Raw genomic sequence first — 27,637 nt, 5'->3', positions numbered from 1 at the left:
CTATGGAAGGCAGGGGCAGGCGAAAGATCAAAGTTTTATGTCACAACAACAGAAGAGAGAAATTCTTCAATTCTGTTTTTAAGTCTTCTTGCAGAGAACAGTGGTTAATTACCACTGTTGCCTCAGCTACTTGCTTCCCTGGTATTCCAGTTGTGGTCATTTCATCAAGTATTTATTGATCGTTTTTTATGTGCCAGGCACTTTCCTAAATGCTGGTAATACAAAAGATAACAAATGGGTAAGGCTCAGATATATACATTCAAGGAAGTCACAGATTAGAAATAAATACATGGATTTTTCCCTTCGTGGCACAGCAGGATCAGCGGCATCTCTGCAGCATCAGGACACAGGTTTGATCCCTGGCTGGGTGCAGTAGGTTAAAAGATCTGGTGTTGCTGCAGCTGCAGCATAGGTTGCAACTGTGGCTTGGATCTGATCCTTGGCCTGGGAACTCCATATGCCACAGGTAGCCAAAAAAATAAAAAGAGAGAAATAAATACATTACAACGCCTGTGCAGTATTAGAAAGACGTATGTAAGCAGCATAGAAGAATACCTGAATACCTCTGCTGGGGAGAGTCAATAAAGATTTCCAATATTCATTTGATGTCCAAGATGAGTTTTGAGAGAGACATAGATGTTTACTGAGAAAACAAGTGGGAAGAAAAAGGCATTGGAACAGACAAAAGAATATGTGTTAAGATGGTGCTTCTCAAATTGTACTATGCATACAGATTACCCATGGATCTTATTAAAAGGGAGCTCTTGATTCAATAGGGAGGAACATAATATTCTGCTTGCAAATGAGCTCCCAGGTGATGCCAATGATGTTAGTTCATGGACCATGCCTGGAAAAGCCAAATTCAAAGGAACAGACATGAAAAAATACATCATGTAACATTTGGGAAACTTTGAGCTTGCTCTTGCTGGTAAATAAAATGCCAGAGAGTTGAGAAGATTGTCCTGAAGGAGAGGCATTAGGTATTAGCTGATGTCACTGAAACGGCATCCAAATCATAAGTGAATCCAGATGAGCAATGATGAGGGGAGACCAGGGAAGCAGGAAAGCATTGGGAATCCCTGTGAGGGTCTGAAGATGCTGCACTTTTTCCACTGGCAGTGTTTCACTCGTGACCCTCAACAGCTCTGAGCCTATACTAGACCTTCCGAAGACAAAAGGTTGGGAGGTAATGCTTATCGTCAACATTTCAGCTGGCAGATTCCTGTTGGTCCAGCCAGAGGACACAACCACCAGTATATATATAAGATCATCTCAAATTGTAGAAGTAAGTATACAGAAGAGACCTAAGAGTAAGACAAAGGGGACTAACATATAAAACAATAAAATATGTCCATGAGAGGGGCTTTTTTCTTGCCTCGGGGAGCTTCAGAAAACTGCACATCTTTCCAGAGTCCTCCCTTTCTCAAGGTGTTTTCAACCCTTATTTTGTATCCATGGGATCCACTGAAGAGCTAGCCTCTTGAGAACCCAATAGTGTTTTCCAATTCTCTCCATCTACTTTTGTCAATGAATTTCCACTTGAAGGTAGAGTAACTCCAGAGAGCAAGAAGCAATTGTGTATCAAGGAACACCATTGATATTTAGAATTTGAAATCCTTAAGCTCATCGTTCAGAGTTTCCTATGGTAGATAGACAATAAATACTTCATGGAATGATTGATTTGTTGATAAAGCATCTATCTCCTTTCTACTCCAAGTGTGGTCTGGGACCAGCAGCATCAGCATCACCTCGGAGCTTGTTAGAAATGCAGGCTCTACACTGATAGACTAAAAGAATCCATGATCCAACCAGATGCTCAGATATTTCTTCTGTATACTGAAGTTTTAGCCCTACCTAGCATCTTGATGAATTACATCCTCCTGATTTCCACAAAACAGATAGTTCTAGAAGGGAAAGGAAAGTAACAAGCACTGTCAGATTCTATATATATATATATATATATATATATATATATTTTGTCTTTTTGCTATTTCTTTGGGCCCCTCCCATGGCATATGGAGGTTCCCAGGCTAGGGGTCAAATCGGAGCTGTAGCCACCGGCCTATGCCAGAGCCACAGCAACGCGGGATCCAAGCCGCGTCTGCAACCTACACCACAGCTCATGGCAACGCCGGATCCTTAACCCACTGAGCAAGGGCAGGGACCGAACCCACAACCTCATGGTTCCTAGTCGGATACGTTAACCACTGTGCCACGACAGGAACTCCTGATATATATTAACTCATATAACCATCACACATCTCTATAAGGTAGGTGTTGATGTGTCTGTCTGTCAGATAATAAAGACGTGAAAAGTATCTTTCTCCAGATCACTTAAGAATTGACAAAGCCAGGATTTGAACTTGGAGTTGACTGCAGAACTGAGGCATCTTATACCCCATCCAGGCTTCCTCACTAATGAAATAGGAAAGCATCAGCCTTTCTACAATGGGCCCTGTACATGTCAAAGCCCTTGAATTAAGAGTCAGTAGCATTTGTCACATATTCCAGTTAAAGGTGATCTCTCAGTGTGTCATGAGGGGGCTCAGAGTCCATTAATTTTTGTCGTAGTTGACCTATAAAGAACCTCTATGCCTGCTTTAAATAACTCAAATCTCATGGAATCCAAGAAAAATGCATTTCACTAAAGATGGTGATTCTTGGTCCTGAATTAATTTTCAGGAGTAGTTCATCTTGTCTCTGGGGCTGATGCTCTAAACCTCTGAGGAGTGTGCTTTGGGCAGATGTAAAAATTGTCATCTGAAAACAATCCAGCACAATGACTAGCCCACTCGCCATCAAACAAAGAATGTAGAAGGTGTAGGTTTTCACTGTCACAGACACATGCCTTCCCATGGGACCAGTTCATTGCAGCAGGAACCCTCTTCAAAGAAGGGCATGTTTATTCTTACCCACTTTGACTTCCTCCTAGTTGGTGATCTCCTTGGAGATCAAACCCTAGTTTGACTTGGTCCAGGTTTGCTGGCATCAATAAGATGGAGCCAGATTCAAGGCCATCTATTTACTTGTCCGACTGAGCTAGAAGTTACCTGGATTAATTTTCCAAGTCAGTTCTTAAATTTGGGCTCTGGTCAGTTACACCCCTTGTCTATCCTGACAGTCTCCTCTGTTTGCCTGATAGCTTATTTTAGGTCTTTCACATTTGCTCTTTAATTTGAGCCTCACAACAGCTCTGTGAGAAGGAAGTTTTATACCTGGATGAATTAGGCGGGTGCCTAAATTGGCACTGAATGGCCCCTACTGCCCATTTCCTTCTTCCCACCTGGAGTCCACAGTAGCTAAAACTCCATTCTTTCGATTTACAATGGCCACATGATGCAGTGGGTAAAGTGGAAAAGCATGGGCTTTGAACTCCAGAAAAGGTGGGGTTTGAAACATGATCTGGTCATTTTCTTAGCTGTGTAACCTTGGGAAGGTCACCTGACCTCAGTCTTCTCTGGAACCAGAAAGACCCTCTCCAGAGGGTGCAGCCTTGATGCGTGAGAGCATAGCCAGTGCTGTGCTTGCCTTTCTCATTCCCACGGTCTATTTATTGGCATATCACCCATTCACACTTGGTCATTAGGAACCAACGAGCTCCAATTTCCTTCTTTACGGAGGGACTTGTAGCAACAGAAACCTCCAGCTCCTGGAGGAGGGAGGGGGAGGGAAAGTCCCAGAGGGGATCCTGGAGATAGGCCACTTTGCCTAAATCCAACCTTGAAGAGATCCATGGCTGTGCCCATTTCCAAGATGAGGAAAAAGAGAGTTGAGAGTTAAGGGACTTCCTTACGGTCACCTAGCAGCCATATCTAGAATCTTGGCTCTATTCATTGCATCCTCTCTGTAGGATCCTGGAGGCTTATCGATATGTGAGAAATCACCTGTAAGATTCCAAGGCAGTACATTTGCACTAATGACCCAAAAGCCAGTCAATGGGGGTCTCTTTCCTTTGGCTTATTTTTGGCCCCTGTCATTCTCAGGGCCAGATCTTTAGTTCTGGGAATCAGATTCCAAAGGCTTCCGTTTCCTTCCCTGTAGATTTTCCAGACATGGGATGAAGAATGTGGACTGGTCCATTAGAACCCAAGGGAGCCGCTCTCTTGATCCTTTCAAAGATGTTCTTAAATCTGACCTTGCTCTTTAAATGTTATTTCCTTTCTAGAATGAATGAGGAACAGATAGCCACTGTCTGTCTCTCAGTCCTGAAAGCTCTCTCCTACCTTCACAACCAAGGAGTGATCCACAGGGACATAAAGAGTGACTCCATCCTCCTGACAAGTGATGGCCGGGTAAGATTTTCACGTTGGTCCCTCCCCAGCTTACCTTGTCACTTCATCTGCCACGGGTGTCATCTTCCTAAGCACACTTAGTCATAATTCTCATGTTCCACAGTTGCTAGTCAACCACCGCCCTTCCTAGGAGGCTTACAAGAGGGAAATTGCCATCCGCTGTGTCATCCTGTTAGAACTGTGACCTGAATTTGACGGATGATTTTCTGCCTTAACAATAAGTATAGGAAGTAACAGGGAATTTACTTTGCTTTATTTTTCTGCCACATTCATATCTTTGCCAGTAGAGAGAAAATGACTTTTCTAGGGCCATGTCCACCCTCTTCATGTGACTGTGCGGATCCACAGTATCTCTCAGTGTCCCTGCAGGAAACAGATGACAAACTCCAGAGGGTACTTGAAGGGGAGTTTGATAAAGGTGTGGGCAGATGTAGAAAAGTCAAAAGAAACTCATGAAGCTTAGTGCAGGTCTCTAGAATGGAACACTCTTCTTACTACCCCACACTTGAAGCAATGGGGTGCAAAACTAGTTACTTGACTCTGGAAATAGAGATTATTGTGAGATTTTAATAGAGATTATTACCACAGCCTTACTCTGTTCCCTCCTTCTAATCTCCTGCTGGAGCTTCCCATTGGCTGAATCCAATCAGAAGCCATCAGTGTGGTCAACACAGGTTGGCTTCCCAGGGCTTAGAGAAGGGAGGACACTAGATCTGGAAGGACAAATGGAAGATAGTTATCATGCAGACACATCTCTGGGCCCAGATTTCTGCATTTCCCATCACTGCAACCTGCTCAAAGGATTCACTTGAAACTCATCAGCCACACCAGGGCACCAAACAACACAGAACAATAGCCAAGCAAAGAATGAGTTGAAACTCCCAGGAAGACTTTGTTAGATGGAAGAGTTTCAAAGCCTAGGTTTCTTTTATGTTTAGGCTCTTCTAACTTCCCTGAACCTCCCACCAGATGTAATAGCCTTGGGATGAATAAACCCATCTGTCCCTTCAATGCACTTTTTACCACCCAGTACACTCAGGCATATGGAAAACGTTCATGTCACATCAGAATTTTCTCAGGATGATCAGAGGGCAGCCAGGAGAAACCACTCAAGCACTTTGGCTTTTCTTCTTTTCCTTAAAGAACATTGTAGGGAGTTCCCATTGTGGCTCAGCAGGTTACGAACCTGACATAGTGTCCTTGAGGATGCAGGTTTGACCCCTGGACTCACTCAGTAGGTTAAGGTTCTGGCTTTGCTACAAGGTGTGTCATAGTTTACAGATGCAGCTCAGATCTGATGTGGCTGTGGTGTAGACCAGCAGCTGAAGCTCTGATTCTGTCCCCAGCCTGGGAACTTCCATATGCTGCAGCTGTAGCCTAAAAATGAAAAAATAATTTTAAAAAATTATTAAATAAAATAATTTAAAACATTGTGGATCTTATTGTGGGAAATTCAGTACATTCAGAAAAGTTTCAATGATAAAATAAAGATTTCTCATAATCCCATTTTCCATGTACATATATAAAATTTACTAATTTGGGGGGAGTTCCCGTCGTGGCGCAGTGGTTAACGAATCCGACTAGGAACCATGAGGTTGCGGGTTCGGTCCCTGCCCTTGCTCAGTGGGTTAACGATCCGGCGTTGCCGTGAGCTGTGGTGTAGGTTGCAGACGCGGCTCGGATCCCACGTTGCTGTGGCTCTGGCGTAGGCCGGTGGCTACAGCGCCGATTCGACCCCTAGCCTGGGAACCTCCATATGCCGCGGGAGCGGCCCAAGAAATAGCAACAACAACAACAAAAGACAAAGACAAAAAAAAAAAAATTTACTAATTTGGTATATGTTTAATGGGCAGTTTTAAGTCCTACTTTTTACATCACTCTGGCTGAAATTTTTAAGGTGATACAGGAGTATGTATCAGTTAGTTTTTGCTGTGTAACAAACCATTCAGTACCTAGTGGCTTAAACTCAGAACCATTTCTTTGCTCACAGTTTTGTGAATTGGCATTTGTATTGACCTCAGCTGGGACAGCTCACCTCTGCTCCACATGGCATCAGCTGAGCTCACACTTGCAGCCTGGGGGTGATGGCTTCACTCTACCTGGTGGTTGGCTGGCTTTCAGCAGGGTCAGTGGAGGTAACAGGACCATGTGTCACTCACCTCCCAACAGGCTATCATCCCAGGCTTATTCACGTGGTCCCTGGGTCAGGGTTCCCAAGAGCAACAAGAGAGACAAGTTCTCGAATCCTCTGCTTATATCTTATTTGCTAACGTCCCTTTGGTGACAGTAAGTTGTAGGCTCAAGCCTAGTTTCAAGGGTGAGGAAATAGACACCACCATAGTCACCACCGCCTCTTGATGGGAGATGCAAAGTTGCATCCAAAGAGGTGAAGATCCAAAGGGGAAGACTAATTGGCCATTTTGACAATTTCTCATAGAGCAGGGAGCTATAGGGAAAGGACAGGAGCCCTCCCCTGGCCTGACTCAGAAAAACACCAGGGTGAGGTCTTGTGACTTTAGAACCAAATTGCAGAGAATTGAACTAGTCCAAAAAATTGGCTCTAGGGACTGGGGGCTTATAGGGGAGAAAAAGTGGAACACTTTCTACCTGGCCTTTTTTCTTCATCTTTAGAGATTGAGGGCGTAGGCTTCCTTGATGTGAGTACATGTCAGATGTCAAAATCAGCCATGAAATGAAGACAGGTTGTTACTTAATCTTACCTGAAGAGCTCCCCTCCACATAATATGTGAAAGGCTATTAGATCATTCAGTGTCATTTACAAGGGCAGAATCTCTGGGGTCTTTGCGGGGTTTTTTTGTTTGGTGGGGTTTTTTTTTGTTTTTGCTTTTTAGGGCCGCGCCTGTGGCACATGGAGGTTCCTAGGCTAGGGTTCCAATCGGAGCTATAGCTGCCAGCCTGCGCCAGAGCCACAGCAACATCAGATCCAAGCCACATCTGCAACCCACACCACAGCACACAGCAATGCTGGACCCTTAACCCACTGAGTAAGGCCAGGGATTGAACCCACAACCTCATGGTTCCTAGTCAGATTCATTTCTGCTGCACCACAATGGGAACTCCAGAATCTCTCTTTCAAATGTTTCCTGCATTTCCACATGCCCAGGAGTGGCTCCAGGGACTGGCACATCATCAGTGCTTTCAGTCTGATTGGTTTGTTCACTCACTCACCCAATAAATATAGCTGGATGTGAGTGTTGTGCCAAGGTGGTGCTAGGTCCTAAAGATGCAAAAAGCAAAATCACTAATTTCATTCAACTTATTTGGCTCATGGGGGTGTGATAATAAACAAATAGATAAAAATACAAATGCAGTCACCATCAGACAAACTGGGTGATAAGTTCTAAAGTTTCTATAATTAATTAATTTAAGCAGAGTAAAGACAGGGGAGAGTGGAGGGTCTTCAGAGGCCGGTCAGAGCAGACCCCTCTGCACTGGTGATGTGTCAGTGAAAACATGTGAGGGGGCGGGGCCTGTGGCCAGCAGGGATGAGCGTGTTCCAGGAAGAGGGAACACAGCGTGTTGAATAAATCCTGGCTCTTGGCCATGTTGGCCAGAGTGAGCTCATCCACATTTCAGAGCAAGGTGCCATATTGAATCCAGTTTCTATAGAGAAAGGAAAGTTGTTTTGTTTTGTTTTTTTCCTAAGAAAGAGAGCAGAAATGGAGTGTTGCTACTCAAAAAAAAAAAAAAGCTGATAATATAGTTCATAGTAATCTATTAGAGCTTTTATAGTTCAGAAGACATTTTCATTTATTTATTATCATTTAAAACAAATCACCTCAACACTTAAGATGTTAAGTCAAAAGTCATTTGAGCATTCTCACCTGGCCCTGAGAGTTGCTGGCTCAGCTAGCCAGTGCTGCTCTGATGTGTTAGATCATGCCTCTAGAAGTCTTCTCGTGTATATGTCAGGTACGTTAATGCTGGCTGATGGCTGGACGCCCAGCTGGAGCTGTCCACCAGAATGCCTACCATGTAGCCTCTCCTCATGGCCTTCCTTGCAGCACAGAGGCTGGATTACAAAAGTGAGTGTACTGGGAAAACTGGGCGGAAGTATACGGCATTTTTATGACCTAGCCTCACAGTCACATAGTGTCTCTTCCAACCCTTCTAGATTCAAGGGGAGGGAGCAAAAAACCGTCCTTAGTGGGAGAGGAATTGAGTCACATGGTAAGAAGATCTCATGGGCAATATTGTTTTTGGCATTTTTGGAAAATACTTTCTGTTACACAAGGTGTTCTGGGATCTCTTCCTATTGGGAGATGTTCAACATCATTAACCCTTAGAGAAATGCAAATTAAAACCATGAGATATCAGGAGTTCCTGTTGTGGTTCAGTGGATTAAGAACCCAACATACTGTCTGTGAAGATGTGGGTTTGATCCCTGGCTTTACTCAATGGATTAAGGGTCAAGCATTGCCTCAAGCTAAAGCTTAGATGACAGAGGCAGCTTGGATCTGGGGTTGCCATGGCTGTGGTGATTCAATCCCTAGCCTGGGAACTTCCATATGCCACAGGAGTGGCCATAAAAAGAAAAAGAAAAACACGAGATATTATTGCACACCTATAGGAATAGCTAAAATTAAAAATAGTGATAACACCACTTACTCATACTGTGCCAATGGGGATATAAAATGGTAGAGTCACTCTTGAAAAATGATTGGGCAGTTCCTTTCAAAACTAAAGATGGACATACCCTGTGACCAGCCATCTTATTCTTAAGCATATACTCCAGAGAAATGGATGCTTATTTCCACACATAATACTTGCATGAACAAAGGAGTTCCCTTTGTGGCACAGCAGGTCAGTCACGAATCCAACTAGAATCCATGAGGATGCAGTTTCAATCCCTGGCCTCGCTCAGTGGATTGGGGATCCAGTGTTGCCGTGAGCTGTGGTGTAGATCACAGATGCAGCTCGGATCCCACAGGTGCTGTGGCTATGGTGTAGGCCAGCAGCTGTACCTCTAGCCTGGAAACTTCCATATGCCACAGGTGCAGCCCTAAAAAGCGAGAGAGGAAAAAAAGAAAAAAAAAACTTGCACAAACTAAGTACATTGGTAAAATTGTTCCTCCTCTACTATCTGTGTTATAGGGTTGCAGATTTACTCACGCTCAAGCTTCAGAAATAACTGCAGACACACACACACACACACACACACACACACACACACGCACAATTATATAGTTCCCTCTTTGCATGTTTTCATGGGCCCCCTGATTCCCAGCCAGGACACACTGAGATGAATAGGATCTCATGTTTAAGCAGCAGCTTTGTCTGAGCCCTAAGCTCTAGTCCCTTGTCTGGCTCCTGTGGAACTGGCCAGATCTCCTCTTAGGGGGCAGGCAATGTGCTCGCTGCAGTTCTCTTGGCCTCTAACAGCATTAAGGAGACACAAGTGTTTTCCTAAATACCCAAGTAGGTGCAGTTCCAACTGAAATAAGGCTCAACTTAAAGTTTATGTGATTTGCTTTTGAGAACTGCCTATGGTGCTTTATTATACTCATTACTTGAATTCTCATTATCTACTTGCAGATTTATTTGGATGAATGTTGTGCGCAATTATGTTCTTTTAGAAAATTGTCTCTTTCATGGACTTGGATGAGTAAAAAAAAATTATGCAAAAGCACTTATACTCCTACAACAGAAGAACAGGCCTGGCTTCCAAGTGTAGAGTTTCAATTTCTCCTCTTAACATTTTGTCAGGAAGATAATTATTAGTCTGTCAGGTTTGGGGTCTTTTTTTTTAATGTCTAGAAAAAGAAACCACACTAAAGATAATGAAATTAAAATGACCCATACCAAAATGCTGATACATTCACCTCCTTGATCACTCAAGTTTCTTAAATTTACAGGCAAATCAAATCTCTTGGCAAATCATTCTTCTGCTATCTGCATAAAAGAGTTGCAAATTCACTCACGCTTGAGCTTTGGAAATAACTGTGCATGAGTGGGCACATGCACACACACACATACACACACAATTATATAGTCTCTCTATTTCTTAAAACTAACCTCGACTTCTTCAAAAAGCTTCACTGACTAGAATTTTTTTCAAACTATGTTAATTCTATTAAATGTGATCTGTTAATTGTTAAATAATTTGAACATTGTTTATCAGACTTCAGCTACATTATTACAAGGTTAAACTGTACCTTTAAAACCTAAGTCTTGGGAGTTCCTGTCGTGGCGCGGTAGTTAACAAATCCGACTAAGGACCATGAGGTTGCGGGTTCAATCCCTGCCCTAACTCAGTGGGTTAAGGATCTGGCATTTCCGTGAGCTGTGGTGTAGGTCGCAGATATAGCTCGGATCCCGAGTTGCTGTGGCTCTGGCATAGGCCGGCGGCTGCAGCTCCAATTAGACCCCTAGCCTTGGAACCTCCATATGCCACAGGAGCCACCCAAGAAATCGCAAAAAAAGACAAACAAACAAACAAAACCTCAGTCTTTCAGATTTGGCCACCATTCACTCCTTCTTCCCACCTCCCTCCCCATCTTCCTCAGGATGGAGGCAGATGTGACTTACAGGACCACAGGGTAAAGGAAGTAAGATCTATCTTCTTGTTCCTTGCTGGTGTAACACTCTCTTCTACTGTCTGGATTAATGCCCATTAAGCATTAACAAGTCCCATCAGCTGCTGGCCTTTTCAGCAGGACATCTCTGTAGTATTTCACTGCAGATTCTTTCCTCAAGTCTTGAAAGCTATCCTTGAGACTACCTCTCATGTCAACCATTGCTTGTGCCAGGCACTTCCCCATTCTTTCACTGAGATTGGAAGGAGCTTCTGGACCCCTGCACACCACACCAAGGCCATGGAATCCAGCAGCATTGCCTCAAGTTCATTCCCACCCACTCTGTTGTGCCCATCTCTCCGTGGAGGTCGTGCTGGGCATGGCCAAGGCTGATGGTCAGCCATATTCACTAGTATATCTACACCCATTGTTAAAATGTTGCGATATTCTCATGCTTGTTGGTTAATAGCCACTGTTTCTAGTCATTGAGGTAGTCCCCCATGACCCCAGCCATTTACCAGGACCCCACTTGCCTCATTAAAGATGGTAATGCCCTCAGGATAACTCCAGGCCAGTGCTCAACTTTATGTCTAAATTCCAATTGGTCTAGATGAATCTGGTTATTAACTGTTTCTAATATCACATCTGAACACAGATGCGTGTGGCTTCTCTTCTCCCTTGTTTGTATGGGGAATATATGCTACTAAGATAATTCTGAAGCCTACCACCATCTGCTTGGGGTGATGCATAATAAAGAGTTGGGGCCTGGCATAATCAAGTCATTGCTCTTTGTTCTCTTCTACAAACAATCTTAGGTTGAAAGGGATGGACTGTAGAATTTTCACTTCTCAGAATAATAGACTCCTTTTGCAATAGGACAGCAAGGATTATGGACCAGCATAGGGCTCTCTTCATGCCACTTTGAAATTCTATGTCCTGAATCATCTGAGTTTGATTCTTTTTTGTTGTTGTTGTCTTTTTGCTATTTCTTTGGGCCGCTCCAGCGGCATATGGAGGTTCCCAGGCTAGGGGTCAAATCAGAGCTGTAGCCACCGGCCTACGCCAGAGCCACAGCAATGCGGGATCCAAGCCGCGTCTGCAACCTACACCACAGCTCACGGCAACGCCGGATCATTAATCCACTGAGCAAGGGCAGGGACCGAACCCGCAACCTCATGGTTCCTGGTCGGATTTGTTAACCACTGCGCCACGACGGGAACTCCTGAGTTTGATTCTTGATATGCCAAACAAATGAGAAAAATCATCTCCCTACTAAACCAGATTTCTCTAGCATTCTGTCTAGAGCAATCCAAATGGAAGGACTACCACCCCGACCACACCCCACTAACCTTGGCCTGCTTAGAGAGAAGATCATGAACAAGGAAATGGAAAAAGAAAAACACATTAATGATTTCCAAAACATTACCTCCATTTCATCTGTGTCCCAACTTTGATTCTAGAAGTGGTTGTCTTCGGTGTGTCAATGATGGTTTCAGAAAGAACATCACTGTGTCTTCTGTCACATGATCTGCTGTCATAAATGCATGTGTCATGTCAAAGAAAATCAACTTAGTAGTTTGAGTTTTTTGAATATTTACTGTTTTCCCGGCTCTTAAGGAACACACTGCAACTTCACAATTAAAAGGCAGAGCTGTTGCCCCTGAGCAATGTCTTTTCTACCAGGAGGGACAAAATCAGTCTTGGAAAACAGTTCAAGATGAAATAAGTACTAAATTCTCTTAAATTTGGAGAGAGGAGAGAGCAACATGGGCTCCTAGAAAAATTATCTAGAGTAAGATGTGATCAGGGCCTTGAGGTATGATTAAGAATTAAATATGCTTTCCTACTAAGATTAGGAAAAAGGCAAAGATGTCCCCCCTCACCACTCCTTTTTAAAATCATACTGGAAGTGCTAGCTGATGGAATCGAACAAGAAAAGAAATAGAAGCTATACAGATTGGGAAGGAAGAAATAAAACAATCTTTGATCACAGATGACATGATCATCTATGCAGAAAATCTAAAAGAATCAACAAGAAAACTAGACCTACTAATTGATAATAATAAGGTTGCAGGATATATAATTAATATACATAAATCAATCACTTTGCTATATAGCAGCAATAAACAAGTGGAATTTGAAATTAAAAACAGTGCCATTTACATTAACACTCCCCCCCAAAACAAAATACTTAGGTATAAATCAAACAAAATATGTACTAGATCTATATGAGAAAAGCACGAAACCTCTGATGAATAAAATAAAAAATTAAAAAAAAATAAATGGAGAGATATGCCATTGGATAGGAAGGACTCAGTATTGTCAAGGTGTCGTTTCTTCTCAACTTGGTCTATAGATTCAGCGCAATCCTAGTCAAAATCCCAGTGAGTTATTTTGTGGTGACAAACTGATTCTAAAGTTTATATGGGGAGTTTAATTGTCAGCACATATCGAATAAGAAAAATAAAGCGCAAGACTAACACTACCTGTCTTTAGAACTTATCAGGACAGTGCGGCACTGACATACAGATCAGTGGAACAGAATAGAAAGCCCTGTAGTAGACCCACATAAATACTGTCAACTAATCTTTGACAGAGGAGCAAAGACAATGCAACAGAGCAAAGATAGTCTTTTCAACAAATCTTGCTGGAACATCTGGACATCCACATGCCTAAAAATGTACCTAGACATGGACCCTGCACCCTTCACAAAAATTAACTCCATATGGAAACAAACTAGACGGATGTATAGATTTAGAATGAAGGAGAGAGATCTGCATTAAGCCTGGAAGGAAAAAAGAGTATCTAGCAAAAGCACAGAAAAAGAGAAAAGATGAGATCTGGGACCCAAACTCCAGAAAGCCCCAGCTTTTAAGGTGTGAGCAGCAGTTAGAGCCAGAGAAAAAGTTTGAGAAAAGTTCAGAGAGGTATAAAGAGAATCAAGGGAGAACTTGTACCTTAGACATTGTACTTTTTTTTTTTTTTTGTCTTTTTGTCTTTTTGCCATTTCTTGGGCCGCTCCCATGGCATATGGAGGTTCCCAGGCTAAAGATAAATAACATATATGTACATTGTGTAATTAAGATGACCACCAAAGCCCCTTGTAACCAAGTGCGAACACCCAGTTTCTATGCCCTTAGTTCCACTTGCCTCAGTGTTCACATTAGTAACTTCAATTGTCCTGAGCAAAGGAGGAAAACCAGAAGAAAGGGGGAGCCAGTATTTAAAATGATATCTCAGCATCCTTTATAAATGAGTTCTTGCAGTAATTCAAACATAGAAATAAGGTTGGTTATTTGAATCATCTCATGATACTTAAAAATCTAAATGTCTTCCACACAAAAATCCCTAAGGTGCAGCATTTTGTACAAAACTCCAGTTGAGAATGGCGATTTACTTAACATTCAGCATCATCTCTTGTTTGAATTTTAATGCATTTGTTGTTTTGAGTGCATTGTAAATTTGGGGGTTTCATAATTCAATAAAAGAGATCAGTAGCCAACCCAGGTGGAGCCATGAAAGGTTTTTTCATTAAAATGGATTGTGCCTTTCCAAGAAAAGGATCTAATAGACCCTCCTCCAGTGTTTCCAAGGCCTGTTAATAATGAGACAGTTTCATTTGAAATTTAAAACTCTTTCTATATTTCTACATCTTGAAACCAAGTATTTTTTAAAATTTATTTTATAGATATATAATTGATTTACAGTATTGTGTTAGCTTCTTGTGTACGGCAAAGGGATTCAGTTATACATACATGGTAGTTTGTATCTGCTAACCCCAAACTCCCCATCCTCCACTTCCCCTCCCCCTTGGCAACCACAGGTCTGTTCTCTAGTCTGGTTCTGTTTCTTAGTAAGTTCATGTGTGTCATATTTTAGATTCCACATATATAAGTGATAGCATGTGGGATTTGTCTTTCTGTTTTTGACTTCACTGAGTCTGATCATCTCTAGGTCCATCCATGTTGCCGCAAATGTCCAAGCCAGTGTTTTTAAATTGTTAGTTTGTTGCATTCCTTTCCTTTTCAGATAAAGTTGTCTGACTTTGGTTTCTGTGCTCAAGTTTCCAAAGAGGTGCCCAAGAGGAAATCATTGGTTGGCACGCCCTACTGGATGGCACCTGAGGTGATTTCTAGACTGCCTTATGGGACAGAGGTAAGGGGGTGACAGTCATTGTTGGGGAGTGGTAAGGCCTGAGCAGGCTCAGGGATGCAGTGACTCCAGGACAGTTAATGACCACAGGTGATCAGGGGGGTGATGCTTAACTCTGCAGTTGACCCCCATTCCCTAGACTTGTCACAAAGACGGTTGTGGCAGAAGGGATACTGGCCACCACTTCAGATGTTGCCACAGTATTTATCCAGGAGCGTTTATCGAGGTCCTAAATGGATAGGAGGGGGAAGAATCCCTTAAACTGTCATCTCACCCTCAGGGCCAGGCTCACACAAAGCAAGGCAATGTAACCTATGGCTGGAGACACACAGATGAGCAGGTATGCTGATGATTCGGAGGATAGAGGGTCAGAGGAGGGTCCCCAAGACTGGAAAAATGATATGTGAATATGGTAACAGGAGTTCCCACTGTAGCGCAACAGGATCAGCAGCATCTCTGGAGCACTGGGATGCAGGCTGGATTCCAGCCTAGTGGGTTAAGGATCCAGTGTTGCCACAGCTGTGGCAACTGAGGCTCAGATCTAATCCCTGGCCTGGGAGCTCCATATGCCACAGGGCGCACCCCCCCCAAAAAATGAATATGGTAACATATTTTAAAATATGGCACAATTTTTGTTTCCTCTGAAACAGTTGCTCATAATTAATTTTTTGTTTATGTTTTTTATTTTTTTGATCTTTTTCTTTCACTGAATGAAAATTTCTTTAATTCAACAGTGCTCTATAATTTTCCAAAGGTTCACACACCTGATTTCATATAATCCCATAATAATCCCCTTTTTTTAATCCCCTACCCCATGCTGCCCCTCCCCTCTTCCCTCTCCTCATGGGTAACCACTAGTTTGTTCTCTGTATCTGTTAGTCTGCTTCTTTTTTGTTTTTTATTCACTAGTCTGTTGTATTTTTTAGAATCTACAGATAAGTGATATCATACAGTATTTGTCTTTCCCTGTCTGACATGTCACTTAGCATAATAGCTTCCAAATCCACCCATGTTGCTACAAATGGCAACATTTCATTCTTTTTTATGGTCGAGTAGTATTCTATTGTACATCATTGCCACATCTCTTCTATCCATTCATCTGTTGATGGGCACTTAGGTGGCTTCCACATCTTCTCATAATCTATTAAGGGACAATGTTTGGATATTTAAGATGAGGGCCTAGAAATGGGAAACGGCTTTATTGGGATGGAATAGTGTAACTAGAAGCTGTGGGATGCACAAGACTACAGACAAGCACACATGCAAGGAATTCATTTCACCTGGGCACACTGTGTTTCCATACATTATAGTGCAAAAGGAGATCCCAAGAGAAGAGAAGCGTGGAGGAGGGGCATGGACAAATCAGGAAGGACAGTGACAGAGGTTAAGGCAGACTCTTCTCTCTTCCCCTTGGATGAATACTCCACTTGTTTATCTCACTGTGGTCCCAAGAGCATCAATTCTCCCTGAAGGTCAGGGCTCGGGTGAGAGCAGGAATGCAGCTAACTGATAAGACGTGTAATGAGGCCGAAAGGGGGAATCGACTGTGCTTTATAGCCCAGCTGTGGCTTCTCATTTTCCTGACTTCCCATTCTTTATCCAGAAAGGATGGCTTGTCATCTCTCCCTTTCCTTTCCTCTATTCCTTGGAAGCTGTTTTATAGAGCAAGATTTTGTGCACACTGCTCCAAAGTGATAAAACACAAAGGAAAGAGCCCCAAAGATGGGGACAAAGAACTATTTTTAAAAATCCCATTAATAAAAGAATCAGGATATAGTGTGTTGTGTCGTGTAACTTTTTGGAGTTTGTTATGAATATGCCAGTTTTTTCCCTTCTTATGGTTTAAATGCAACTTTCTTCTGTTTATGACATGAAACTTTGGATGGTTTTTTCCAACCACCCAAGTTAAGGGAGTGAAAAAAAAAAAGTTCTAAACATGAGAGTGTTAAGACATTCATGTGTACTGATTGTCAGAATCTTCACTGAAATTGTCTTTAAAAAGCAGATGAAGACCATTAGCAAACACTCGGTCACTCAACACTTCAGCCCATAAATCTGAATTGTAACCTTGGAGAGGCTGCAAATACCACATTAATTTATGAACGAGTATGGATCCCTTGGGTTCCCTGGACACATCCAACATTTCAGAAGGTTCTCTTTGCCTGTGATGATCAGTGGATTGTGCCCAACAGGTGGACATCTGGTCCCTTGGGATCATGGTGATAGAGATGATTGACGGCGAGCCCCCCTACTTCAACGAGCCTCCCCTCCAGGCCATGCGGCGGATCCGGGACAGTTTACCTCCAAGAGGGAAGGACCTGCACAAGGTGAGATGCAGCATCTGTTGGTGAAGTACAAAATCAATTTGCAATTTTCCCATCACTCTGTAGTTTTATTTGATTTTTTTTTTTCTTTTTACAGCCACACCTGTGGCATATGGAAGCTCCCAGGCTAGGGGTGGAATCAGAGCTGCAGCTGCTAGCCTATGCAACAGCCATAGCAACACTGGGTTGGAGCCACATCTGCAACTTATGCTGCAGCTTGCAGCAATGCCAGATCCTTAACCTGCTGAGCAAGGCCAGGGATTGAACCTGCATCCTCACAGGTTTGCAGGATTCTTAACCTGCTGAGCCACAACGGGAACACCACCCTGTAGTTTTAAAGACTGGCACATCCCTTCCGAGAGCGGATCCTGCTTTATGGGCATGGACTTTGGAATTAGAGTTACTTGCATTCAAATCTCTTTCCTTCTTGTTCACTTGAGCAAGTGAGTCAACCCCTCCATCTCTAAGTTCATCTGGAAAATGGGGTACACCTGCTCCTGTCTCATAGGCTTGGCTGGAAGGGTAAATCGGATGCTCCACTCAACACTCCCTCACTGATAACCTATTTCATACTTGAGACTGTTCTCATTGCTGTCACGTCACAGCTCAAGTCCCCAGATTTCCTGATTCTCATAGGGATTACATCCTAGTTAGGGAAACAGATGATAAACTACAGACAAATGTATGAACAAATAATTTCAGAGGAGTTCCTGGTTGGTCATGGCTTAACGAAAACAAATCTGACTAGTAACCATGAGGACGCAGGTTCAATCCCAGGCCTCACTCAGTGGATTAAGGATCCGGCCTTGCTGTGAGCCATGGTGTAGGTCAAAGTTGCAGCTTGGATCTGGCGTTGCTATGGCTGAGATATAGGCTGGTGGCTAAAGCTCCGATTCGACCCCCTAGCCTGGGAACTTCCATATGCCATGGATGCGACCCTAAAAAAACAAATAATAATAATAATTTCAGAGAGTGGTTCACACTCTGAAGCGAATAAAACACTGTGATGTGAGAGAGTCCACCAGAGAGGGGATTGGCAGCTAGTTCTGGTTGAGGAGTGAAGGAAGCCTTTTCAAGGGACTGGAGCCTGATTGGAAAGAAGGAGCAAGTCATGCAAAGATCTGAGAGAAAAATGCCCCAGGCAGAGGGAGGAGCAGTGCCCAGACCCCCAGCCAGAGCAAAGGGAGCAGGGGGAAAGGCTGAGACTTGTCAGAGGGTAGGCAGGGGCTGGCTCGTGCAAGGCAATGAGGAACATGGTTAAGGGACCAAGTAGGGTCTTTTCTGTTTCCCAAAGATTGTCAGGTAAGGCCAAGCTCGGAAAAAATGATGCTAAGTTGAAGAACCACCACTGAGGGAGCCACCAGTGGCAGCAGGGCTTGCTGAGAGGTGCCGTTTCCACATATCAGCACTATATCCACGGACCCTACACATCTCCCCTCCCATCCACCTCCTGACACCATCATGTCCTCACCTGCTGTTGCTTCCATAACCTCTTTCTCCTCACACTGACCTTCTGGAATTTGACATTGTTAATAGAATGATTTTGCTGGGAAACCATTCTAGGGAAACTGGCTTGGGTTTCTGTGTCAGTGCTCAGGATGGCATCTGGGTTTTCACAGGTTTCTTCCATGCTCCGAGGATTCCTGGACCTGATGCTGGTGAGGGAACCCTCTCAAAGAGCCACAGCGCAGGAACTCCTTGGACATCCATTCTTGAAGCTGGCAGGTCCGCCATCTTGCATTGTTCCCCTCATGAGACAATACAGGCATCACTGAGCAGAGGATTCATATAGGTGACAAAGCTACACGGGGACATGCAAATAATTCAGGACAACACAAGGAAACCAGAGAACTTGCAAAAGGCCTACTACGTCTTCCAGACCAGCTGATGGGTGGGACTGCTCAATGACCGGCAGGGTTCGGCAGACCAGGGCATCTTCTTGTGTCTTAAACAGGCATCTCTCCACCAACAGGGGGCGTGGTCATTTGGAACACGGCTTTAATAAGTCATTATTATATTTTTCAGCCCTTCATCCAGCAAATCAGAAGGAACTCAGTACTGTCACGATACATCCTCGCCACATGCAGGGTAATGCATAGGATTTTCTATATTGAAAGAATACTTTTCTGGCAAAAAAAAAACAAAAAAAAAAGAAAGGAAAACAAAAAGCACTTTTTTCTTAATGGTAGCAGTGTAATGTATTTTGCAATGAATTTGTAATTTTTCTGTACGATAGTTTTGATAATTTATAGTACTTTGATGTCACGTAGCCCTTGTATCAGTTGAGGTAATACTTGTTTACTAGCAAGAGTTTGAACAAAGTCTTTCCTACTTTTTTAATCCCTTTCAGAGAACCAACGACTCTTTAGGAACTTTGAATACCGAACGACTCTCAGTCACCGTCAGCTTTAGTAGAAAATAATCTTTCTTATATTAACAAGTGTCTTATGTGATGGAAGAAGACTTAACGGTGATGGTGATGGTGCGCCTTTCATTTTTTCCAACCAAAAATAATACCATACAATTTGAGCCACGGTATACCACCAAAAGCACTCCTTGGAATAAAGTGAAATATTTGGGGGGGGGGGAAGAAACACATTTTCTTTCAAGGCTATTCATAGCAATCCGTCTTTTGCACAGCAGGATATTTCTCCTAGTACCCTCTCTCAAATGGGTACTTTGAGGTCCCCTTGTGGCCAAATTCCCCCTCCCCTCCAGAACAATATTAGTGCTAGAATCATTTGTATTCTGTTCCCCGAACTGAATGTTTCCAAAAAGCTGTGAGAACTCCAGTCTCACAAAGGGAAAAGCGAGAGAACAGGGCAAGATGTTTGGTTTGGTTTGTCACTGTTTTTAAAACTCCATACGCTAGCACACCAAACCCTTGTCTGCATTTACCTTGGTACCACAGTATTAATCGCTGTTGTTTCTGTATCGTACTGGAAGTCTGGACTCTAGAGGATGACTTAGGAAGAGGGTATTTTCCCGGGTGTGATCTGAACTCAGTTGTGACCGATGTTACGTGTTTCCGACCTAGGAGAGTTGTGCTGCTGACTAGATCTTCTTGAATGTTGATAAAAATGAATGACTACTACAATACATTTTGTGTTGCTTGTTGGATGAATTTGCATGTTAACTGTAGGCCAATATAGATTTGCCTTTAAAACTCCAAAAGAGCTACATAGTCATCATTAGTTTCTATTAATTATGCATCAAACGAAAAAAGCCATTTGTTACCAAACTGGAAAACCAGAGGCTTTTCTTAATGACTTCACATACTGTAACAACTATGAATTTAAATTTGTGAAACTGCTCTGGTTGCTCTAAGCATAATTAAGAATGTTTGTAATTAATAGGTTGCTAATTATTTATTATAGTTAAAAAGGAAAAAAAGGCATAAAATGACCTTCTACTGATTAGATTTTCAGTTTGTCCCTAAACTGGAAATGCCTCATCATAAATAGGATCTATGATTTTGTCTAATAAAATACAACAAATCAATGTTTATGTAAAATATTAATATAAATATGTAAGAATGAAAATAATCTAAATCCAGAAAATGGCAGTCTTAAAAGTTAATGGAACAGATTGTATTAATGTAACCAGGACTGTGTAGAAGTAGAAAGAAAAATTCTTTTTTAAACCAGAGCAAATATTAAAAACCATTGCAGAAAATAGTGGATTTTGGATTCCAAACATTTTCGACTGTGTAATGGAGATTTTTCTGTAATTTTCTTATCACTGGGTCTTTTTTAACGTATTCATTAAGTTTACCAAAAGTTACTGTAGCTTAAAAGGTTTTGTGAGCACTAACTATTGGCAGAAACTGCACTTGCAAATAAAAATAAATGTTTGCCTTTTTTCCCATCGTGTTATTGGAAACGCCTGTGGTTTCCTAAATTAGTTTCTCGACTAACAAAAAATGGTTTCTTTAGGATCCTGGGGAGTGCAAATGAGTTGCTATAAAATTCTATGTAATATCATGATGACATGAACCAAAGGTAAATATTCCCATCCAGAGAGGTTATAAGTGGTGCAAGACAATGGTTTAGACGTCACTCTTGAGGAAAAAAAAGTATTAAATTCTGGAAGGCCAAATTCAAGGAAAGTCCAGTTTCACGGCTAAAGACTCCTGCTCTGTTTTCTGTTCCGAAGATGCTGAACTGATCTGAATGTTTTTACCAATGAAAGATATGAAAAGGAGATTGATCTGGATTAGACAAGCTCTCTGGTAGACTGGAAGAGAGTTTGGGGCCCCCTCCTCCTCTTTGGGTGACAAGGGACACTTTAACATTTATCCTATGCAGGGAGTTCCTGTTGTGCCTCAGCCAGTTAAGAACCCGACTAGTACCTGTGAGGATACGGGTTTGATCCCCGGCCTTGCTCAGTGGGATAAGGATCTGGCGTTGCCACAAGCTGCAGCTTGTGGTCACGAATGAGGCTCAAATCTGGCATTGCTGCGGCTCTTGGCATAGGCCAGCAGCTGCAGCTCCAATTCAGCCCCTGGCCTGGGAACTTCCATGTGTCACAGGTCCAGCAGTTTAAAAAAAAGTGATTTATCCCATGAAGGTCAGAGGGATACTGGATATAAAGAGTTCATTTCTCCTCTGGAAATTTCAGAAAGTGAAAACCCTAAAGAAACAGTCTGAGGTTAGCAAGATGACATCTCCTGATGGTACTGAGTTTTGTGCCAGTGAAGAGAAAGATGGAAGCAGCCTCCCCCGGGCAAATCGTGGAAGCCATTGGAGAGCAGAGAAGAAGACACCAGCTTCCTCTGGCTACCATAGAGTATGGCAAGGGAGCAGGGAACACGGCAACCCACTTAACTAAGTAATGGGATGATACCCCAACTTTTAGAGGACATCGGAGGCTGTACGCAAAGGGAGCTATGGCTGCTTTTCTGCAGAGGGAAGGGGTCGGGGAGGAGCTGAACCTGACTCTAAAAACCACATATATCATCTACTACGACCACGCTAAAAGCAGAGTCTTCAGGAGGATGAAGATATCCAGGCATCACCTCTTTCTCCAACAGCATCTCCAGGGCAGCTGACTGCAGCCAGCTGGGTTACTAGAATCTGCTTTCCCAATGGCATCCCATAGGTTTGGGCCAGAAGTTAGTGTGAGTGTCTGTGATTTAGGGGAGGGTCTGAGAAGAAAGAAATGGAGAGTAAGAAAGCACATCTTGGAGTTCCCAGTGTGGCTCAGTGTAAAGAACCCGACTAGTATCCATGAGGATGTGGGTTCGATCCCTGGCCTTGCTCAGTGGGTTAAGGATCCGGTGTTGCTGTAGCTGTGGTGTAGACCAGCAGCTACAGCTCCAATTTAACCCTAGCTTGGGAACTTCCATATACTGCAGGTGCGGCCCTAAAAAGACCAAAAAAAAAGAAGAAGAAGAGGAAGAAGAAAACACATCCTGTCTGCCTGCCTGCTGCTACCTCTATCTCTTTTTCTGATACAAGTGTAGCCCAAGCAAAGAAGAATGGAATTATCTCAAATTCAGATGAGATCATTTTTTAATGGATTACATATATGGAATTGGAGTAAGTTCTGGTTGTGTCCCCATTACCCATTGCGAAGAACACACTCAGTAGCCCTCACTGGAAAATAAAATCATCCCATGAAGTTATCAACTCAGTGAGTTCAGATTCTTTGGTCAAACCGATCAAATGAATATCACCGTGTCATCAAAGAAAGAGTAAGGAGATTGCAGGCAGAGAGGAGATTGACTTGGTCTAAAGCAGGTACAAAATGGACAAGCCTGTCAACCTAAGCCTTGCAATGTGTGCACTTCGAGTCAAGTGAATAGGTAACTTTAGTGTGGGTTCTGCCCAAAGGAGAACCTAAGAGAAAGATTGACACACAAGTATTTCCTGGGAGGTGACCCCAGGAAGCTCATTCAACTTGGCAGAGTGGAGAAGTGAGACCAAGAGGGGACAGAAGTTGTTTTGTTTTTAAAGTGTGTATTTTTTTCAAAGTGTGTATTCCTGTTGTGGCTCAGCGGAAACAAATCTGACTAGTATCCATGAGGAAGCAGGTTCGATCCCTGGCCTCACTCAGTGAGTTAAGGATCCGGTGTTGCCATGGACCTGTCGTGTAGGTCACAGATGTGGCTTGTATCTGGCGTTGCTGTCGCTGTGGTATAGGCCGGCAGCTGCAGCTCCAATTTGACCGCTAGTCTGGGAACTTTTATATGCCACAGGTGTGGCCCTAAGTGGACAAAAAAATTAAAAAAAATAAAAGTGTATTAAGGAGTGGGTCACCACTATGGGCTCCAGGGACTCAAACCCACTGAAGACCTAGAAGAGATGTTCTAGAATTGTCTTTCTAGAGGTGAAGATGCTGGGATATTTCTCCACCATCTCCTCTCCCTTGTTTGTTGAGAGTTCCTTCCAGAGCATTAACTCCCAGGACTTCCATCTTGCCCTGCACATGGGCAAAGTTCTTTCCCTCTGACAAACAGTTGGGGAGGCTTGGGAAGCTGTGAGCATGTACTGAAAACAAATGACCTATAGGAAGGGCTGAGGGAATGGGGGGGTGACCCTGACAGCATCTCCTATGTAAAGAGATCTGATAAAGGACAAAGAGGGATCTTGAGAAAGTCTAAGGCTTCCTGATTTCTGGATCAAAATACACTATTTTAAAAGCAAAGGGGAGCAGTTCCTGTTGTGGCTCAGCAACAACGAACCCAACTAGTATCCATGAGGATGCAGATTCAATCCCTGGCCTCACTCAGTGGGTTGAGGATCCAGAGTTGGCACAAGCTGCAGCTTAGGTTGCAGAGGCAGCTTGGATCCTGAGTTGCTATAACTGTGGCGTAGGCCTGCAGCCTCAGCTCCAATTTGACCCCCAGCCTGGGAACTTCCATATACTATATGTGTGGCAGTAAAAAAGGGGGAAAAATAAAAGTAAAAGCAAAGGGATTTCTGGAGTTCCCTTGTGGTGCAGTGGGTTAAGGGTGACTGTTGTGGCATAGGTCCAATCCCTGGCCCAGAGAACTTCCACATGCCAGAGATGTGGCCAAAATAAATAAACAGATGAATTAATTAATTAAGAGCAAAGGGATTTCTTATCCTGAAATATTTGCCTATGTAGCAAATGCTTTGGTAATTATGCTTCATCACATCAGCATTTTGAAAAAACTAAGGCTAGGAAAGACTTCAAGGTCATGTATGATCCACCTTAACTGAGCCCAAGTCTCCAATACTTGGTCAAGGACAGCACACGAATCACAATACCTGAATACACACACGCACACACATATCCCACAGAGTTTAGTTCCATGAGGGTAGGGATTTTTATCTATTTTATTCACTGAAGTGTCCCCAGCCCCCAGACCAGGGTCTAAAAAATTCCGGATAGATGCAACCAAATACTCGTTATCTCATTTATCACAGGAGTCTTTGTGACTCCTTCCCCAGCAGACAACCTGACAGGTTCCATCATTTTAAATGACCCTTGAAGAGTTCCTTTTGTGGCTTGGTGGAAATGAACTTGACTAGTAACCATGAGGATGAAGGTTCAATCCCTGGCCTAACTCAGTGGATTAAGGATTCAGCAGAGCTTTGAGCTGTGGTGTAGGTCGAAGACGTGGCTCCGATCTGGCGTTGCTGTAGCTGTGGTGTAGGCCAGTGTCTGCAGCTCCGAATCAACCCCTGGGAAACTCCATATGCCTCAGGTTCAGCTCTAAAAGTTAGCCATCGGCCCTGAAGTTCTTAGCCTACTTTTGCATGCTAGCGCTGGACCCTCTCAGCTGTCTGAAGCCTATGCACTCAGAAAAATGTCTTAAAATGCATAAAGTAAAATACACAGGCTCACAAAAGAAACTAACTGAAACATAGTTATATATATATTTTTTTTCTTTTGTCTTTTTGCCTTTTCTAGGGCTGCAACAGAGGCATATAGAGGTTCCCAGGCTAGGGGTCGAATTGGACCTACAGCCGCAGGCCTATGCCACAGCCACAGCCACAGCAACACAGGATCCGAGCCGCATCTGCGACTTACACCAAGCTCACAGCAACGCCGGATCCTTAACCCACTGAGCAAGGCCAGGGACCGAACCTGCAACCTCATGGTTCCTCGTCAGATTCGTTAACCACTGTGCCACGACGGGAACTCCTCAAAATATATTTTTAATGTTATAGTTACAATGCATTAAACGACAAGATCTGTGAAGGGCCTAATAACTACCACAACTTCAGAGAAGGAACGTAAGTGAATTTTTTAGGTATCTCCGATAAATATATTGTAGTGATTTCTACTGATGACACACACCCAGGACCTGCTTATACTATGGCGTCTTGGTGCCTATGTTCATAATTGAAGGACCTTTCATCCGAAATCAGTAAAACTGAAGGTGTAATTTTTTCTCATCCAAGTTCATGGACTCCGACCATCTTCCCCACTCCCCCAAATTGACCACCTCCTGAGTGGTTCACTGGGCTGGGGATGGAGAGAATCTGTTCATAGGAACATTCCCTGAATTCAAAATAAACTGATATGGAAAAGTGTGGATGCCAGGTTCAAAATAAGCAAAAAGCCACATCAGTCTATTTGGATTTCTCATGAACATATAAGGTGAACAAAATTTGAACACACATGCCAAGAAGGATGCTAGAAAAATGTCATTAATGATATCTTTTTTCTTTCTTTCTTTCTTTCTTTGGTTGCTCCTGCAGCATGCAGAAGTTCCCTGGCCAAGGATCAAACCCATGCCACACCCGTGACAACACCTGATCCCTAACCCTTAGGCCACCAGGGAGCTTCTCACTAGGAATACCTTTAATGGAGCATTTCCAGTGTACCAGGTGCTGTGCTAGGGACTGAAAGATACTGCCATGAATCCTCAAATAACTTTGCAGAAGGTAGTGAGCTCCATTTTTGGATGAGAAAATGAATGCAGAGAAGCAGGTAGGCTGATAGCAAAGGCTTTTCTTTAACCGGCAAATTATCATGTGCAAAATTACCTGGCAAGAGAGTGAGTAGTAAAACTGCCAATTCTAGGGCCTCACCATAGCGATTCGCGATCATTGGGTTGACGCCCTAGAACTGATATCTTTCTTTTTTTCTTTTTCTTTTCTTTTTACTGCCACATCCATGGTTGAATCAAAGCCACAGCTGAGGGCTACACCACAGCCACAGCAACACAGGATCTGAGCTGCATCTGCAAACTGCTACATCACAACTTGCAGCAACACTGGATCCTTACCCTGCTGAGCAAGGTCAGGGTTAGAAGCTGAGTCCTCACAGACACTACGTCAGGTTCTTAACCCGATGAGCCACAACAGGAACTCCAGAACTGACATTTTTTTCAAAGGTCCCTTCGGATGGTTCTGATGTTGACTGCTTGCAAGCTGCACTTTGAGACACACGGATTTAAATCTGAGTCTGTCTGGTTCAGGTTGCGTGGGCGTTTGTCCTGGGGAGGTGTTTGTGCCCAGAGCAGGTTTGGACCCCCTCCCCCGGAAAACACCCACAGCACATGCCCAGCTCACTGCCTCCACCAGATGTCGCAGGTCACTCCCTCCATCTTCCCTCTCATTTCTCCATATTCTAATCTCTGGTGTCTCCTCCATTCACGTGGCTTTGCCAAATCTTTATTAACAGAAAGACTGGATAATTGGTGAGAAGAGAGTGGTTGTAGTGTAGACGACTGTCTTGGGCTGGAGAACTGTCTCCCCTGCTCCCTGAGGCAGCTGCACTGGGAGCTATTTCCTGACAATGTGAGAACCCTGCAAAGAACCGGGCTCAGAATTGAAATCAAACTCCTCCTCTCCCAAGAGAAAGATGTATATGGTTCATCCAGCCTGGCTTTTCCAGGCAGGCAGACCAGCAACTGGCATCCTTTTGTGCCCAGAGGCATTTGTGTCTAAATATCCAGGAAAAAAAAAAAAAAAAAAAAAAAGGACAGTTAAAAGGGTAATTGAGCATCTGTGGTTTATTTTTCTTTCCTCATCTCTGAGCTCAGGAAGCAATGCAGACAGATGAGCCACCGCCCAACTCGGTCCTTGGAGCCTCCAGGAAATGCGGGCCAATGGCAATGAATATGAAAGGAGCCCAGACCTGGGGCTCAGGGCTTGAGTTGGTCCCTCTGGACACCTTGCCTCGTCCACCAGGAGACCACCGCCCCTGCCCTCATCAGGAGAGCCTCCTTTATTCTGCTTAGTTGACGATGAAGATTTTAATCAACTAAAAGACTGAAAAATAAGGTGAGGTTCATAGAAATTAGGCTGAACTTGGGACCTAATTTTAGGACTGCTAGATAAAGATGCTGCAATTAATGAAAATAAGTCATAGTACTATGGCTTTTAATACATAGTGCATATCACAGGTGGGA

General features: G+C 43.3%; 1 protein-coding gene across 4 annotated transcripts in view; it reads left to right on the top strand.

Moving 5' to 3' along the window:
* PAK5 (p21 (RAC1) activated kinase 5) overlaps window positions 1-21,165 on the top strand; it is a 324,810-nt gene extending 303,645 nt beyond the window's left edge. For 3 of the 4 annotated variants that reach the window (XM_021077404.1, XM_021077406.1, XM_021077405.1), the window contains 6 exons: window positions 4,166-4,292; window positions 14,858-14,983; window positions 17,173-17,307; window positions 18,924-19,029; window positions 19,330-19,392; window positions 19,655-21,165. In XM_021077404.1, the coding sequence (XP_020933063.1) occupies window positions 4,166-4,292; window positions 14,858-14,983; window positions 17,173-17,307; window positions 18,924-19,029; window positions 19,330-19,392; window positions 19,655-19,716 (619 nt within the window). In that variant the 3' untranslated portion in view covers window positions 19,717-21,165. Of the gene's footprint in view, window positions 1-4,165; window positions 4,293-14,857; window positions 14,984-17,172; window positions 17,308-18,923 lie in introns of all 4 variants that reach the window. The other variant, XM_021077407.1, reaches the window with a different exon arrangement.

Source organism: Sus scrofa, chromosome 17, assembly GCF_000003025.6.
Source record: "Sus scrofa isolate TJ Tabasco breed Duroc chromosome 17, Sscrofa11.1, whole genome shotgun sequence".
Classification (NCBI taxonomy): domain Eukaryota; kingdom Metazoa; phylum Chordata; class Mammalia; order Artiodactyla; family Suidae; genus Sus; species Sus scrofa.
Note: the sequence above shows the minus strand (reverse complement) of the source record. Positions and strands in the feature narration are given on the sequence as shown.